The 19,531-nt window shown below is 45.5% G+C and overlaps 1 protein-coding gene across 1 annotated transcript in view; it reads left to right on the top strand.

Annotated features, from left to right (window-relative positions):
• Positions 1–19,531, top strand: part of dgkq (diacylglycerol kinase theta) — an 85,973-nt gene that overhangs the window by 53,609 nt on the left and 12,833 nt on the right. Inside the window, exon 17 of the mRNA XM_083652047.1 lies at positions 18,877–19,028. Within this exon, the coding sequence (XP_083508173.1) occupies positions 18,877–19,028 (152 nt within the window). The remainder of the gene's footprint in view (positions 1–18,876; positions 19,029–19,531) is intronic.

Below are 19,531 nucleotides of genomic sequence, written 5' to 3'. Positions count from 1 at the left end.
TTAGCCGTCCAGGCCAGTCCAGGGTGCGTGCCACTCGGTGTCATCAGTTCCCTGAAGAAACGAACAACGATATGTGTTAGTGATGAATCGCTGTTAATCATCAATCATCAGACGTAGCACCCCAACCTCCAAATGTTGCTAACGTTAGCGTAACATCAGTTAATCCAATCAGTTACATTTAACATGCAAAATGGCCTACCTGCACTTCATCCTCAGTCAGACATCTGCAGTAATTCTTCTTTCTTTTGGCAAATTGAATAGTCAATGGTTGCACCCAATATTCACCTTACAAAAACAGCAAAAAATCTGCGACCTCCATGCTAACTATTTAGCAATTGTAGTCCTAGCTGTTCGTGTTTACCAGGCGCTGCTACGTCATGAAGGGAAGTCGATCTGATTGGTTGGCGTTGGCAAGCCCAGACGGTGACAGACAGACGGTCCATCCAATCACCTGCCTAGTAGCCTGAAAAAAGTGACCGCCCTCTTCAGCAATGTAGCTTGGCCGAACCCAGATGGATGTCGTTTGTGAAACAGATGTGAAGCAAACTCATCGATCTGGCAGCGTCAGGTTAACAAGTCCTGCCTGACGTCACCAAAACTATGGTTCTCGCACAAAATTGGCATAAATCCATGTAATCTCGTCTACGAGAGTTCATGGGCGGGAGGGGGGGTTCATGGGGGTAACATTAAGACACTTTCACATATTTATTTGAAGCTTAGCCCATGTTTAATATGACCATCCAAGATTGTAACAACATATATATGATACAAAATTAAGAAATGCATAATATGGCCCCTTTAATGTTTGATTTAAAAAATATATATTTTTCACCATTGACATTGTTAGACTATATCGAATCTTGAGTCTTGATTTGAAAAGATCAACAGATCGTTGGTTTTATGTCCTGACAACTGTCATTTACATTGACTGAGGCCATATGGTCCAATTTAAATGTATTTAAAATGTAATAACAGCTTATGCAGTATAATAATAATTTACGCTGCTGAAAAAAGAGAGATGACTATTCTAATCCTGGTGGCTTTTTGCAGGTGTGGAAACGCAAGCTGTAAAGTACCCTGCTGCCATCTAGTGGCTCTGTTTTTAACCAGCAGCTACGCTGTCTCGTCATTGAAATGTTGTTGTTGTTGTTGTGGTTTACGATGTTTTTTCTTCGGACATGTGCACCTAGGCAGGAGTAGAGAGAAAAAAAAAATCGTTTTAGAATGGAAATTGTGACACCCCTCTTTGCCCATACATGTTTTGGTTAGCCGTTAACATGTTGGCGTGTTGGTTAACGTTTTGGCGTGTTGGTTAACATGTTGGCGATGTCACAGGCCCACACGGCGTGCTTCCTGGGCGTGGCTTCAGACTGCGCGGGGGGGCGGCTGCGCGGCATGCTGCTGCACCCCACCTGCGTCCGCCTCCAAGCCAGGAACTACAGCAAGATGCACTGCTACCGCATCACAGAGAGCTGCTGCCACGACATGGGTAACACACACACACGCACACACACACACACACACATATACACACACACACGCACACGCACACACATACACACAAGCACGCGCACACACACACACGCACGCGTACAAACACACACACGCACACACATACACACAAGCACGCGCACACACACACACGCATGCACGCACGCACACACGCGCACACACGGCACGCACACACGCGTGCACGCACACACACACACACACACACACACACACACGCACGCGCACACAGACATATTACACACACAGAACCTCCAAACCACATCCTTTTTGTTGCTGCTGACATTATACGGCAGGCAAAACAATATAGATTTGTGGACTCTTCACATGAGTGATGAGAGAAAAATCCAGAATATCATAATGTTAATAATAATGAACAGTGTTGGGGGGTAACTCATTACAAAAGTAACATATTACATGTAATATATTACTTTTAGCTGTAACTCAGTAATATAACTTATAGGATTTCAGTAATATTATACCAGTTACTTTGTCAAGTAACTCAAGTTACAAATTGAGTTCGATTTTTTTTTAATCAAAGCACATATTTAAATAAAGATGCAATCATTTCCTAATCAAACCATGTGAGTCGGCAGAGGGTGGAGCAGAGACCGGGGCAGCAGGGGGAATAATTGGCGAAGTACAATTGGGGAGAAGATGGGATAAACAAACAAAAAAAAGTAATCTATTTTTAAAGAAAGTGGCTGTATTCAGAATACCACCAATTTAAATGTAACTAATGGAATACAGTTAGTAATATTTTGTATTTTAAATACTGTATTCTCAATACATCCCATTCCATTACTCCCTAACCCTGAGCATGTCACACACATGTTCTGCTTGTTGTCATCAGATAACTCAGATGATGTGGACCCATCCGTTCCCGTGTGTAAAGACGGACAGCCGGCCGCTACAGAGGCAGGTGGGTTCAACTGCTAAACAAGACTAGGTCCAGCCTAGGGTTGAGCTGGATGGTGTTGTGATGTGTGTTTCTACTATTATACTTCTCTAACCATTTCTGTTGCTCTGCAGAGCCCAGCATTATTCTCCAATTTTCCCTCAAAATTGACACAAATACAACAAACATAACATTATAAAATAACTCTGAAACCACCCAACTTCCTGTCTCATCCTAGCTAACTCTAAGCTAGCCTAAAGCAGCTAACGGCGACAGCTCTCCAGCCAGAGCCCAAGCTCTGCAAACACTCTCCGTGTGTGTGTGTGTGTGTGTGTGTGTGTGTGTGTGTGTGTGTGTGTGTGTGTGTGTGTGTGTGTGTCTCTCTCTCGAGACTCGTGTCGGCTAGGGACCTGTAGCTAAAGGCTAGCAGCTAGCGTTAGCAGCGCTGCTGACCAATGGTGGAAGTTCGTCATCACGCAGCGACTCAGTCAGCGACTAGCGACTAGGGCTGACCTGCCAGCTAGCCAAACACTCACAGACCTCTGCCAAGGCCAATACTCCAGTCTGCCATGATATGCAAATGTTGTGAGTCGGATCAGAACCCTGACCCACCCACATCCCCCGAGCCACTCCCCCTACCCAGCCCTCGAACCTCGATTCTCTACAACCTTCCTATCCCTCGCCCCCCCCCTGGATCCGCCCCAAAATGTAATGGGTTCTTCCTGGGCCCATGTTACATCCTCCCACCAAGTTTCATGAGAATTGGCCGAGTAGTTTTTCCATAATCCTGCTAACAAACGTAACAGCACCAAAAACATCACCTCCTTGGTCGAGGTAATGAAGGAAACATGGAAATATTAGGTGGTGTAATGTAAGTTTGTGTACGTTTTTTTCTCTCCAAGACGCTGCAGATATATATTTTTAAACTGTGTGTGTGTGTGTGTGTGTGTGTGTGTGTGTGTGTGTGTGTGTGTGTGTGTATGTCCTGGCCAACAGGGAAGCAGTGTCTCAAGGTATTTGATGGCGACGATGCGGTGAAGCGCGGCCACTTCCGTCTCGTCTCCATCCTGCGAGCCACCAGGAACGAGGAAGTGGTGGTGAGAGCTCTGCCCCCCTTTAGCAAAACAATCAACATACTTTCTACAGTGTCAATGGCCTCATACTACTACTACTACTACTACTACTACTAATACTACTGTTACAACTGTTACATAATGTTAGAATGGAGCAGTAAGATCCTATGACCGCAACTGCTTACACTACAGTACTACTGTTGATTCAACTTATACTACATTCAATTACTACAGTATAATGTTGCTGTCGAGGGAAAATCTGAATCTCCGTGTCATGAACTAAAAAAAAAATGAATTTTTAGCTTGATGAAACTATAAACATTATAAACATTCGTGGTAAGAGTCAGTGATTTTTTTTGTGAGACGTATTTCAAGGTTTTTAGTAGGGATGCACCGATATGAAAATTTTGGCCGATGCCGATATTCAATATTAACATTGCTGTTATGGCCGATAACCGATATTTACCGATGTCGATATGATCTGTATAAAAACACATTTCTACAATAACAAAATTTTGTAGATACTGAAAAACACATGTAAACACTGAATTTGAAAAAGTAATGCATTTCTTTATTTCAAAAACATTTGTAAAAGCCCATAAATCATAGATTTACTACATTATTTCATCTCAATGTGAAGAATTTGGCTGATACCGATAACCGATATTAACATTGCAACATCGGACCGATACCGATATGTTAAAAAATGACTAACATCGGCCGATACCAATATGATTGCCGACATATCGTGCATCCCTAGTTTTTAGCTTACAATTGGATCAATAGAGTATACCTCAGGGATGACATATTTTTGTAGTCGGAAGGCGGAAGTCCCGGACTTCCTGGATCTTACAGGGAAACGTTTTAGAGTGGGGATTTCACTTAAATGCATCAAATAAGGTCTGTGGTTAACAAAGGTTTATGGACGTGGTAATTTGAATTCAGCAGGATAATCTTCACAAATATTAATCACTTTTATGCCTTTTGAAGTGTTATCTTAAACCTGCGTTTAAAAAAACTCATTCACGTTTCAAAAGTCATAAAAGTGATTCTCGTTTGTGAAGATTATCCTGGTGAACACAAATTATTATTACTCCCATAAGCCTTTGTTAACCACAGACCTTATTTTATGCATTGAAGTGAAATCCCCATTCTAAAACCCCATTGACGTTCCCCCGTAAGATCCAGGAAGTCCAGGACTTCCACCTTCCATGCTACTTCCGGACTCATTCCTCTGGTGCTCTATTACCTCCAGGTTGGCGGCTAAAAACTGAACGTGGGAAGTGGGAAAGTAACTGGAGTAGCAAACACATTGTTGATGTTATTTTCATAGGATTTGTTGATGGTAAAAACAGCAGCCTCGTCCTTTAATGGAGGTTAAATTCTACACCCTTAAATCAAAACAGAAAAGTGTTTTGGACTTGGTTGCTCAGTCAGAATCCCCTGAACCCCTGAGTGTTGCAGTTCCTGTGTGTTCCTGTAGGAGGCAGCACTGCGGGCCTTCTTCCTGCCTGACGAGCCGCAGGACTTTGAGTTGCAGGAGCTGGGCGGCCAGGAGCATCTCCACGGCGACGACATCCTCAACCGCAACGGCGGCCCGGACAACAAGAGCGCCATGCCAGGAGGGGGCGCTACAGACGCAGCCTGGATCCTCAGAGCCAAACCACAGCATAGCCAACCGCTCCGGATCCACACCGCCTGGCCACAGTGAGTACTGCTGACGGAAAATTGATTTTTTTTCTTTTTAAAGGAACAGTTCACCCAAAAATGAAATTTCAAGGGTGTCCGGGTAGTGCAGCGGTAGATTCCCTCCCTAGGTTAGAGCCCCCGTGTTACCTCCGGCCTGGTCATGTTACCTCCGGCCTGGTCATGTTACCTCCGGCCTGGTCATGTTACCTCCGGCCTCCGGCCTGGTCATGTTACCTCCGGCCTGGTCGTGTTACCTCCGGCCTGGTCGTGTTACCTCCGGCCTGAACATGTTACCTCCGGCCTGGTCATGTTACCTCCGGCCTGGTCGTGTTACCTCCGGCCTGGTCGTGTTACCTCCGGCCTGGTCATGTTGCCTCCTGCCTGGTCATGTTACCTCCGGCCTGGTCGTGTTACCTCCGGCCTGGTCGTGTTACCTCCGGCCTGAACATGTTACCTCCGGCCTGGTCTTGTTACCTCCGGCCTGGTCATGTTACCTCCAGCCTGGTCGTGTTACCTCCGGCCTGGTCGTGTTACCTCCGGCCTGGTCGTGTTACCTCCGGCCTGGTCGTGTTACCTCCGGCCTGGTCGTGTTACCTCCGGCCTGGTCGTGTTACCTCCGGCCTGGTCATGTTACCTCCTCCTGCCTGGTCATGTTACCTCCGGCCTGGTCATGTTACCTCCGGCCTGGTCATGTTACCTCCGGCCTGGTCATGTTACCTCCGGCCTGGTCATGTTACCTCCGGCCTGGTCATGTTACCTCCTGCCTGGTCATGTTCCCTCCTGCCTGGTCATGTTACCTCCGGCCTGGTCGTGTTACCTCCGGCCTGGTCGTGTTACCTCCGGCCTGGTCATGTTACCTCCGGCCTGGTCGTGTTACCTCCGGCCTGGTCGTGTTACCTCCGGCCTGGTCATGTTACCTCCGGCCTGGTCGTGTTACCTCCGGCCTGGTCATGTTCATGTTACCTCTGGCCTGGTCATGTTACCTCCGGCCTGGTCATGTTACCTCCTGCCTGGTTGTGTTACCTCCTGCCTGGTCATGTTACCTCCGGCCTGGTCGTGTTACCTCCTGCCTCAACATGTTACCTCCGGCCTGGTCATGTTACCTCCGGCCTGGTCATGTTACCTCCGGCCTGGTCATGTTACCTCCTGCCTGGTCGTGTTACCTCCTGCCTGGTCATGTTACCTCCGGCCTGGTCATGTTACCTCCGGCCTGGTCATGTTACCTCCGGCCTGGTCGTGTTACCTCCGGCCTGGTCGTGTTACCTCCTGCCTGGTCATGTTACCTCCTGCCTGGTCATGTTACCTCCGGCCTGGTCATGTTACCTCCGGCCTGGTCGTGTTACCTCCGGCCTGGTCATGTTACCTCCGGCCTGGTCATGTTACCTCTGGCCTGGTCGTGTTACCTCCTGCCTGGTCATGTTACCTCTGGCCTGGTCATGTTACCTCCAGCCTGGTCATGTTACCTCCTGCCTGGTCATGTTACCTCCTGCCTGGTCATGTTACCTCCGGCCTGGTCATGTTACCTCCGGCCTGGTCGTGTTACCTCCTGCCTGGTCGTGTTACCTCCGGCCTGGTCATGTTACCTCCGGCCTGGTCATGTTACCTCCGGCCTGGTCGTGTTACCTCCGGCCTGGTCGTGTTACCTCCGGCCTGGTCGTGTTACCACCGGCCTGGTCGTGTTACCTCCGGCCTGGTCGTGTTACCTCCGGCCTGGTCGTGTTACCTCCGGCCTGGTCATGTTACCTCCTCCTGCCTGGTCATGTTACCTCCGGCCTGGTCATGTTACCTCCTGCCTGGTCGTGTTACCTCCGGCCTGGTCATGTTACCTCCTCCTGCCTGGTCATGTTACCTCCGGCCTGGTCATGTTACCTCCTGCCTGGTCGTGTTACCTCCGGCCTGGTCATGTTACCTCCTGCCTGGTCGTGTTACCTCCGGCCTGGTCATGTTACCTCCGGCCTGGTCGTGTTACCTCCGGCCTGGTCGTGTTACCTCCGGCCTGGTCGTGTTACCTCCGGCCTGGTCGTGTTACCTCCGGCCTGGTCGTGTTACCTCCGGCCTGGTCGTGTTACCTCCGGCCTGGTCGTGTTACCTCCGGCCTGGTCATGTTACCTCCGGCCTGGTCGGGCGTCCAATCAGGAACTGGGGGAAATAGCGTGACCCTCCCATGTGCTACGTCTTGCCGGTGATTGGTGGAACTCCTCGCTCTCAGGTGAAAAGAAGCGGCTGGTGACTGCATATTGGAGGAAGCATGTACTAGTGCTTCTGTCTGGTACTGGAAATTCTGGAATATCCGCAGGTTAGAGGTGTTTTCCAGACACGGGAAGTCCGGGAATTGTTGGAATGTGTTCAGACTGGAAAACAATGTTGACAAACCAGGACGGAAGTTTTAAAGGTATTTTAGGTGATGGACTGCTGAGTCTTTGATATTGTCTTATATCATATGACATAGTCATAAGTGTTGTCTTTACCTGGTTTTAAAGGCTGCATTACAGTAAAGTGAACTTTACCACACTGTTCTAACTGCTTTATTATTTGCCTTTGCCCACATAGTCATTATATATAAACTATTATTAATTATTATATATTATTAATTATTATATATAAATCTCATTGTGTGTGCTAAAATATTTAGTGAAATCACTAAGTTACAACTGAACACTGAACCCACTTCATAGAAAATACTGTGATATCATGGAATCACAAGCAATTATGTTTAACACTTTATAAAGGCATGATTCCAGTGTATTAACCTTTTTGGAAAATAATTTAAAGTATTCTGTCAAAACTCATAAAAACACCATCGACCTAACAACAAAGTGTACAAATGTAGTCTTTTTTGTTCATGTTATTTCAATCTTTATTGTCCTCCCCGGTGTGTTTCAGGTCGGCTCTGACGTCCGTCTCCATCTCCAAGAACAGCACGGTAGCCTCAGTCCTCAAAGAGGTCCTCACCCAGCTGGACAGACAGGTGAGCTCATCATCCAGGTGCACACGACACGGCCATGACAATCCTGGAAAACTTTCGGAATATCAAAATGCGTTTTCCAGGTCCTGGAAAAGTCTGGAAAAAAAGTCTGTTTTGGTTTCAGGAAGCAGATCCGTCCAGCTTCAGCCTGGTGGAAGTCTACATGGGGAGCAAGCAGGGTGAGTCGGTCAACAGTCAACATGTCATCCACCACAAATGATGAGTAGAACATGTATGATGTTGTATGAGATTTTGTCTCTCATACACCAATCTGAAAATATGAGTATTATTTCAGATTTCGTCCATAATCCCAGAAACTATGATCACACCAGTCAAATCAGAATTTGCGCGCGTCCTCTGACCTATGATGTTGTACATACCTTACTCTGGCAATTAGCAAGCATGAAATAATCGTGATCAAAACATCAAATCAAAGTTAATATGAACAGCTGGTCAAATAAACAAAGTGAACAATATACATTGATTGCTGTGGGCATAAAGCAGACCTGGGCATTATACGGCCCGGGGGCCAGAACCGGGCCTCATGATGGTTCTGCCTGGCCCGGGAGGTGTAAGACAAACCACACCATTTAACTTATGAAGCAAAAAAAAAATCGAATGAGATGACCTAAATGGGCTTTTATTTTGAAATGCTTGTGTCGTGAGTGTCGTGAGGGGGCACGGGGGCACAGTGGTAGCGCTGTCGCCTCACAGCTAGAAGGTCCTGGGTTCGATTCCCACCTGGGAATCTGCTGCCGACCCACCTGCTGATGGGCGCTGAGGGTGTGAACCCCCCCATGTCTTCAGTGCCCATGCCCAGGTGGGCTATCGCGTCAAAAGGGCCTTTCTGTGTGGAGTTTGCATGTTCTCCCCGTGCTCCCCTGGGGTTCCTCCATACAACATTGATATGGACTCCCCCTTCCTAAAAACATGTAGAAGATCGTCATCTGACCAGTGATGACAACATTTGAAGTTGGTGCCCACTGCTCCTGGCTGCCCCCTGGAGGAAGGACAAGCCTGGATGGGATAAATGCAGAGACACTGTATCACCGGCCACCGTGTGTGTGTGTGTGTGTGTGTGTGTGTGTGTGTGTGTTTGTGTGTGTGTGTGTGTGTGTGTGTGTGTGTGTGTGTGTGTGTGTGTGGGTGTGTGTGTGGGTGGGTGTGGGTGGGTGTGGGTGTTGGGTGTGTTCGTGTGACAAATAAAGACGGGTTTGTCCGTCCAGTTCTGCTTTTTCCTGAATAAGTGCACAGCATCTTTTCTATCATTTAACCGAGTGATAAAAATAGAAGTTACAGCATGACAAAAACAACAATCTGATCATGTGGCCCTGGTATAAAGGAATACTGTCTCTTTTATTTTTCACAGGTTCATTTATAGATACACTTTAGATGTGATGATAAAGGCTTCGAGATCTGGGCGTTTTTTGTTTCAGTACCTTGAAAGTGCTTGAAAGGTTCTGGTGGTGATGTTTCCTCTCCTCCTGCCCTACAGTCCAGAGACAGACGTTGACGGAACAGGAGAACCTTCTGGAGAAACTGCAGGAGATCAGGAAGGTAGGAGGAGCTAGTCAGGTTCACGACTGTGGTCCCTGGGGACCCCAAGAATAAACTACTGTAAGGAAACAACCATCACAGCAAAATGCTTTCCTCCCAGGTCTCTCTGAGGCAGATGAACCAGACTCGCTTCTACATGACGGAGAACAGGACGCGGGTGGTCCACGTCAGCCTGCTGATCGGAGGACTGCCCCCCCTGCTGACCAGAGAGGAATACACCCAGCTGATCCAGGAACACCTGACCATCAAAAGTGAGGAAAAAACACTGTTGGAACAATTAAAATGAACAATTAAAATTCCAAAGAATCAGAATCACTTTTATCGCCAGTTGCCACAATATGGGAATAGGAATTTTTCTTAGTGTAAATATGCAGCGTCTCATCAATATTCAGAGACAAAAAGAAATTGTCTAAAAGACAAAATCACAAATTTGCAAGTGCAGTCCAATATATACAATATAGACAATATGTACAATATATATAATATATACAATATATATAATATATACAATATACACAAATATGAGGAGTGTTAAGTAGGCATTAAATAGGAATTTACAGTCAAAGCGGTGCGTGATGTACACTGTACAGTAGTTGGAGTGAAAAGTTCTGGTAGGAGAAGCAGCTATAAGGGCCCAGTTAGTTTTCATTTGAACATAGTGTCGTCCAGGTTACAGATAAGGAAATTATTTCCAAAATGCCCCTTTAATGCCTTGTGGATCCAGTAAAAGTGTGATTCATGTCATCAACAAAGGACTTGCATTCTCTACTATCCTTTAAAAAAGTTCCACCAGTTCAGTTTAGTTTTGTGCTAGTTTTTGCAAGAAGTTTCACTTTTCTTTTTGTGGTGGAGACTTTTGCTCTGTTTCTCCCAGCTGTTAAATAAAGCATCTGCTTTTATCAAACAGTAATGAGGGTGAAGGCATGACTCAGCATCCAGCGCTGTCTCTTCTGGCTCTGGTCTCTTCTGGCTCTGGTCTCTTCTGGCTCTGGTCTCTTCTGGCTCTGGTCTCTTCTGGCTCTGGTCTCTTCTGGCTCTGGTCTCTTCTCGCTCTGGTCTCTTCTCACTCTGGTCTCTTCTCACTCTGGTCTCTTCTGGCTCTGGTCTCTTCTGACTCTGGTCTCTTCTGGCTCTGGTCTCTTCTGGCTCTGGTCTCTTCTCGCTCTGGTCTCTTTCAGGTCAGTTCACAGCAGGGCTGAGTATCACTACTCCATACCTTTATGGTATCGAGCGAAATAACCCAGTACCAAGAAGTACGGAAACTTCTCTAGTCAAACAATATCTGCGTTCCATCCTTTTTCTACACGGATCTAGAAAAAAATACTATTTGTATGGTTTTGCTCGCAGCCAATCACGGCAAGCATTCTTCGATTTCATGCGACTATGTAATGTGATTGGCCCGCTAGCGCAGCAGCTACAACCCATACAGTCTGTGGTGGTGATGTCGAGCACGGTGGATGTGACGGAGTTGAATGAATGAATTAGAAAATGAATGAATGAAGTAGAAAAAAGTGTATAAAATGTAGTACTCTATTGGTATGGGTATCATTTTAAAGGTACTAGTACTGGTACCGGTACTGGTACTGATATAATCTGGTATTGGTATTGATATCATTTTTGAAATGATAGCCAGCGCTAGTTCACAGCAAGACTGGTTGTCCAACTTGTCCCCCCCCCCCCCCCCTCTGTCTCTCTCTCTCTGCAGGTCACCTGGTCACCATCAGTCACTTTTATGGGAGTCAAGGTGAGTATGTTGTCATGGAAACGGCTCTGCTGGTTATTTTAAGGTATCTTCTCTGCTGACATCAACATCTTAGATCCCAGAGTCTGTTCTGTTCTGTCCTGTTCTGTCCTGCAGACAGAAACTGTTTGGCATTTTCCTCTGTTAGTGTTTTAGCTGATGCTCTGATCTCCACTGATCTAAAACAGCAGGATCAGCTTCACATCCTACAGAAGCAACCAATAGGAAGGGGTCAGAAAGGTCACAGGACCGCGTACTCCGTTAACTGCCCGAGAGTGAAGAACGAGCACACACGGGTTCACACGCACTAGCCAATAAGAGCACAGACACTTTACTACACTTTTGTAATGTTTTTAAATAACCAGTCAAACGATGTATGTTTTTATGTTGCCCTCTTGGCCAGGTTTTTTACCTGGTTAAATGTAAAATAATAATAATAATAATACATTTGAATATTAATTTTCATATTCGAATATTCTTTTAATTTTTATATTCAAATATTTGAATATAGAATATTCTTTGACAGCCCTAGTACATATGATACAGTAAGACAAAAAAAGGTTGGGAACGACTACAACTGTGTGAGTGATCATCTCACTGCAGAGTTAAGAAGAAAACAAGCAGGGGGCACGGTGGTACAGTGGTAAGCGCTGTCGCCTCACAGCTCGAAGGTCCTGGGTTCGATTCCCACCTGGGACGCTGTGAACGCTGAAGGAATGCGTGCCCGTCCGCATGTCCTCGAGTGCCCACCGCCCGGGTGGGGTCGTCAAAAGGGCCCTTTCTGTGTGGAGTTTGCATGTTCTCCCCGTGCCCCCTGGGAGTTTCCTTCATATAGGAACCCCTTCACCAAAACATGCAATATCCTGGTTGCTAATGTGGTTCCTCCTCTGGTCGTTAAGGGCGCCTGTTCGGAGGGAGGGGAACTGGTTGGAATAGCGTGAACCTCCCACGTGCTATGTCCTACCGGTGAAGCTTCCCCTGTCAGGTGAAAAGAAGCGGCTGGCTAACTGCCCATGTCTCGGAGGAAGCATGGAGCCAGTTTCGGCTCTCCCCAGATCGGCAGAGGATGGAGCAGTAACCAGGATAAATAAATTAAATTAGCACTAAAATGGGATAAAAAATCGGGGGGAGGAAAGAAGAAAACAAGCAAAGTCGTGTCTTTAAATTCAGTCGGCTGGTCTCCCCTCTCTCTTTGTCCTCATTCCCCTCTTCTCCATTCAGATCATGTCTGCTACTTTTCCAAACTTTCTCACAGCCCCCCATTCACCCAAACCCCCCCCTCCACACACACACACACACACACAGCCCCCCATTCACCCAAACCCCCCCCCCCCCCCTCCACACACACACACACACACGCACACACACACACACACACACACACAGCTCCCCATTCACCCAACCCCCCCCCCCCCCCCCTCCACACACACACACACACACACACACACACACACACACACACACACACACACACACAGCTCCCCATTCACCCAAACCCCCCCCCCCCTCCACACACACACACACACACACACACACACACGCACACACACACACACACACACACACAGCTCCCCATTCACCCAAACCCCCCCGCCCCCCCACAGCTCCTCATTCACCCAGTTACCCAACAAGCCACCCGTCTTGCCAACCAACCAATCAATGAACCAACTCGTCAGCTACCCAGTTAACCGCTCTACTTACCCTACTTACTAACTTCTCATCTCTACTTACCCTACTTACTAACTTCTCATCTCTACTTACCCTACTTACTAACTTCTCATCTCTACTTACCCTACTTACTAACTTCTCATCTCTACTTACGCAAACAGGTGCGGTGGTGTTGCAGGTGTCATGTTTCTCTGAAGCAGAGAGGATCTACATGTTGGCTAAAGACACGGCCGTCAACAACAAGCCGCTCACCTCTCTGGTCATACCAGAGATCACGGTAATACTGATCTGCCATGCCAACACGCCATGCCACACCATAGTATACCAGAGTATACCATAATATAGTATTCCATACAGTACCATAGTATACTATATATATATATATATATATATATATATATATATATATATATAGTATACCAGAGTATACCATAATATAGTATGCCATACAAAGTGAGTTTTTTTGGCGAGGGTGCAATTTATGATACCCAAGGAAATCTCCCTTTTTCACAGCCTAATGTTGGCGGGTAGTGGTGATTTAGTGACTGGTGACTTTTAGTGTATGTTGATTTAGTGACTGGTGATTTAGTGACTCGTGACTTAAGCCCAATTTATGCTTCGTCTGCCGACACTTTTGAAACGGTCGCCGACGGAAATGAGGACTTGAGTCGACACTTTCAAGTGTCGGCGAGCAGCAGTGTCTGCTACCTGGTGAAATGTCTAGTGTCGCTGACTACGTCACAATGTGTCGCGCAAGTCTGATTGGCTATATAGACGGCACACGCTTGACTTCCTTGTTTTGGGTTTCACTCGATTGAAATGAATGAACGTGTCTCAGCTATTTTTATCAGCCTGTCCTTGATGTATGACTTCGTGAAAATCACAAAGAACATTGTGCATTTCCCAGAGAGAGAGGAGGTGAGTTGTGTGTCGTTTATATGCAGCTGTAGTTAAGTACGTTACATCTTGCCTCCGAGGTGGTTTCACTGTGCATTCCATTCCCTCTCTTCTCTTGGCTGTCTGCAGCACTATAGCGTTCGTGTGTCATGTGACCGTTGAACGAGGCGAACATTCACTGAAGTATAAATACAACACCATGAGCGACACTTTCTTTTTCGTCTGCGACCATGTGCTGAGCGACACTTTCTAATAAGTATAAATTAAGCTTTAGTGTATGTTGATTTAGTCACTGGTGACTTAGTGACTGGTGACTTAGTTATGTTGATTTAGTCACTGGTGATTTAGTGACTGGTGACTTAGTGTATGTTGATTTAGTGACTGGTGACTAAGTGTATGTTGATTTAGTGTCTGGTGATTTAGTGTATGTTGATTTAGTGAATGGTGACTTAAGGCCTAAACATGGTCGTCCGTCAGAGCCTCGCCCCGCCCTCCCCGTGTGACGGCGGGGGGAGCGCCGTCCTACGGGGAGGGGCCGCCGTCGGCTGACGGGGGCTGCTCGAAAATGTGACTTCACGGCGACGATACGTGCGTGACGACAGCTGCAGGAGAGTTGTGATTGGCCGTTGCCCTGGCTCTTCGTCGTAAAGTCGCCTTTCAAAGCATGATGTTAGATTATAACAACTAGTTGTGTGGCTTAGCCTTCCCAAATGTTGAGGGTCGTTTTTTAGAATTTAATACATAGAATTGGGAACGTTACATTCAATTTAATTCAGACTGCCTGGCACACAATCTCCGCCATTTTCACACGGAGCTTCCGCGGGGGGGGGGGAGCGGGGGCGTAGTGGCGTCCGAGTATGTGGGGCTCGCTGGCACGGCGAGACGGCTCCAATTCGAGGCGGACGGACGACCATGTTTAGGCCTTTAGTTATCGTCGGTGTCGGGCCAGGACCTCGAATGTCACTTTTTTCACTTTCTTACTTTTTGTCATGAATCAATGCCATTGGTCACCCTTCACGTCTCTGTGTGGTTTTTAACAAATGCAACCAATGGAAAAGCATTAAAACGAGCTTGTGAGTAAATCTCGTAACGCCATTCGCCCTCAATCTGTCAGTCAAACCACGAAATTCCCCCCCTACCTCCGTGTGTACCCCCCCACGCAGGACACTAAACCCGGAAAAGACACACGGCAGACGCGCTGTGTATTTCTCATATCGTTTTGACTCATCCTGGCTTCCTCTGACGTTAATATATCAATCAAATGTTTTCCAGTTATTCCTAGGCTGCAAACTTGTTTTAACATGCAAATCGGAGTGCTTTCTGACGAGAATAAAGTAACGTTTACGTTACGTTATGTCAGACTATTTCTCACCCCATGCGAAAGCCCCAAATCGGCCATGAGAGGCGAGGGGCAATCCTGCTGCTCCTACGCGCGCGCCCGCGGCCTGGAGCTTGGGGGCTCGTGCATGAGGATGCAGCTGCCTCCCGCTTGACTGGCCATGAGAAATCGCTTCCAAGTCGGACTGATAATATAAACAACATCATTTGAGCTTATCCAGGTCAGATATTTATAAAGTAATGACACATTCAGCGGGAAACTAACTATAATTAAGACATGTGCCAACTTTGACGACATTTGGTTCAGTAGTTTAAGAGCAAACAGGTTTTTTTTACTTCCTGAAAAGTTTCTGTTTTGGAGATTCCAGGTCCAGTAGCCTGTACTACGAATGTTGGATAAGAAGATCCAGGATCTGTCCCTTGATCTGGTTTGTCTAAACCAGATCAGCTCGATTGTAGTTAACTTGTACTACGAACCTCGTTTGCCAGTCGTTAACTCGAACCAGGTTTTTCTAATCAAGTTGACTGCGCGTGCACATGAAAATGCCCGTGCACACGAGCTCGTGCCCGCAAAAGAGGCGTGGTTTTTAACAACTAGCCAATCACAATGCAATATGGACCGCTCAGCTCAGAACCGTAGCTTTTACAGCGCCAGACACGCCTATTTCCTCATTCATCAAAGCCATCGACTACTATGTCAGAATCAAAATCCGCATTGGATATTTTTAGTCTGTTCCCGAATGACTGTCTAAAGTTACCACTTTTATTCACATCAGTCATTTATTTGAAGAGCGGTTTCTGCCTCCACGTATCCTACAGCAGCCGAATTCACCCTCTCAATAAACTGCGAGTGGAAGCAATGTGTAGCTAATGTCTCAGTCCAAAATCCGTAGACCATTTAGGCTCAACGAATAATAATGATGTCATGTTTAGTCGCACTGATTGAATAATTCCTATAGGCTATCAATAAAAAAAAGAATGATAATAAAATTAAAAGAGGCTTCTGAACGACACGGTATGTGCGGGCATAGATTTCATTTATAAAAAATTGCCTATTTTGTGGTCACATATATTGTCAGCAGAGTCGCATATCTCCATATTTCATATAATGATGCTGGAAATATGAAGTTCAATCACATCATACAGGCCAAAAGCAACACTTGCAGCTGCAAAATGCAGGAGTAGGCTAGATATGAATCATCTTAATATGGGATCGCCTGTGTGCAGGTGATCCCATATTAAATTGCTTAGATGTAGTAGGCCAGCATGTAAGCTATGACTATTTCAATTCCAACCCAACGTCAGTCTCAGCTCCATTGCGCACATGGCACCGTGCGCTTTGGAGACGTTTATGTAACCTTTTTATGCCGGTTTAGTGATATTTCTCCACTCACTATTCAGCTGCAATCGATCAGCGGGATCAAACAACGTATCTAGGCTACTTGAGAGCACAAAAATGAATATATAAAAACATATTCCAAAGTGGTATAGGGCTTAATTAAAATAGCCAACAAGTGCAAGGCTTTAGTCCTTGATTAACATTAACATTGATTACCATTACTCATTCAACATTACAATTCGTGCTCCTTCGGGAAACTCATCCAGAAAGGGGTTGGCCATTTTTCCAAACTGCTGATTCGATTGGTTCGTGGGCGGTGGATTTAAGGTCTAATCTTATCCTTGCAACTTAACCTGCTACGGACCAGGTTAAGTGTGAAGCATAAGTTGCTATGGAAATATATGTCGGTAAGAAGTTAACTTGCTTTGTAGTACGGCCAAACCAGGTTTAAACCTGAAGTTACCTCGCTAAACCACTAAACTGGCTTTGTAGTACAGGCCTCTGGAACGACAGCAGCGTTATGTTGATTTAGTCACTGGTGATTTAGTGACTGGTGATTTAGTGTATGTTGATTTAGTGACTGGTGACTTAGTGTATGTTGATTTAGTGACTGGTGATTTAGTGACTGGTGACTTAGTGTATGTTGATTTAGTGACTGGTGATTTAGTGTATGTTGATTTAGTGACTGGTGACTTAGTGTATGTTGATTTAGTGACTGGTGATTTAGTGACTGGTGACTTAGTGTATATTGATTTAGTGACTGGTGATTTAGTGACTGGTGACTTAGTGTATGTTGATTTAGTGACTGGTGATTTAGTGTATGTTGATTTAGTGACTGGTGACTTAGTGTATGTTGATTTAGTGACTGGTGATTTAGTGACTGGTGACTTAGTGTATATTGATTTAGTGACTGGTGATTTAGTGACTGGTGACTTAGTGTATGTTGATTTAGTGACTGGTGATTTAGTGACTGGTGACTTAGTGTATGTTGATTTAGTGACTGGTGATTTAGTGACTGGTGACTTAGTGTATGTTGATTTAGTCACTGGTGATTTAGTGACTGGTGATTTAGTGTATGTTGATTTAGTGACTGGTGACTTAGTGTATGTTGATTTAGTGACTGGTGATTTAGTGACTGGTGACTTAGTGTATGTTGATTTAGTGACTGGTGATTTAGTGACTGGTGACTTAGTTATGTTGATTTAGTCACTGGTGATTTAGTGACTGGTGACTTAGTGTATGTTGATTTAGTGACTGGTGATTTAGTGACTGGTGACTTAGTTATGTTGATTTAGTCACTGGTGATTTAGTGACTGGTGATTTAGTGTAGGCTATGTTGATTTAGTGACTGGTGACTTAGTCTATATTGATTTAGTGACTGGTGATTTAGTGACTGGTGACTTAGTGTACAGTATATTGATTTAGTGACTGGTGACTTAGTGTATATTGATTTAGTGACTGGTGATTTAGTGACTGGTGACTTAGTGTATGTTGATTTAGTGACTGGTGATTTAGTGACTGGTGACTTAGTGTATGTTGATTTAGTGACTGGTGATTTAGTGACTGGTGACTTAGTTATGTTGATTTAGTCACTGGTGATTTAGTGACTGGTGACTTAGTGTATGTTGATTTAGTGACTGGTGATTTAGTGACTGGTGACTTAGTTATGTTGATTTAGTCACTGGTGATTTAGTGACTGGTGATTTAGTGTAGGCTATGTTGATTTAGTGACTGGTGACTTAGTCTATATTGATTTAGTGACTGGTGATTTAGTGACTGGTGACTTAGTGTACAGTATATTGATTTAGTGACTGGTGACTTAGTGTATATTGATTTAGTGACTGGTGATTTAGTGACTGGTGACTTAGTGTATGTTGATTTAGTGACTGGTGACTTAGTGTATGTTGATTTAGTGACTGGTGACTTAGTGTATGTTGATTTAGTGTATGTTGATTTAGTGACTGGTGACTTGGTGTATGTTGATTTAGTGACTGGTGACTTAGTGACTGGTGATTTAGTGATTGGTGACTTAGTGTATATTGATTTAGTGACTGGTGATTTAGTGACTGGTGATTTAGTGACTGGTGACTTAGTGACTGGTGATTTAGTGACTGGTGACTTAGTGACTGGTGATTTAGTGACTGGTGACTTAGTGACTGGTGATTTAGTGTATGTTTGTTCATTACTCTCGTCTTGCCTCAGCACAACAAGCTGGGGAAAGACGTCTCTCCTCTGCTGGTGTTTGTCAACCCGAAGAGCGGAGGACTGAAGGGCCGAGAGCTGCTCTACAGCTTCAGGAAGCTTCTGAACCCTCACCAGGTCTTTGACATCTCCAACGCAGGACCGCTGGCTGGGTGAGAGGACCACACACACACACACACACGCACGCACGCACGCACGCACACACACACACACACACACACACAAACTGAGTAGGGCATTCACCACTACTGCATTTTAGTAGTAATGGACTACTCCCAAAAGGTAGTCAACTACTGTAGTCACGGGAGATATATCATATTCTTTCCATTCCAAAAAAAAAAAAAAAAAATTATCAGAAAGGTTTCAAAAACAGCCAGTAAAGGGTTAACTAATGTAGGCGGGACCAACATGGGGGTATGTGAAATAGCCGAGTCCTGATTGGCTCTGAGAGGCTGTTTAAACCCCAGCATCTTGCCTGAGGCTGAGCTGGAGATCCTGACTGTAATAACAACATCTTTCCCTCTCTAAATACCTTGATTGCTGATTGCTCCATTATGGCACTTTCAGTTCACTGTAAGTTCACTCATTGACCTAAGGGGGGCGCTGCTACGTTTGTTTACTTGTTACTGATCGGCTCAAAGGGGGACTGCATCAT

The sequence above is a fragment of the Poromitra crassiceps genome, assembly GCF_964638095.1.
Source record: "Poromitra crassiceps genome assembly, chromosome: 15".
Classification (NCBI taxonomy): Eukaryota; Metazoa; Chordata; class Actinopteri; order Beryciformes; family Melamphaidae; genus Poromitra; species Poromitra crassiceps.
Note: the sequence above shows the minus strand (reverse complement) of the source record. Positions and strands in the feature narration are given on the sequence as shown.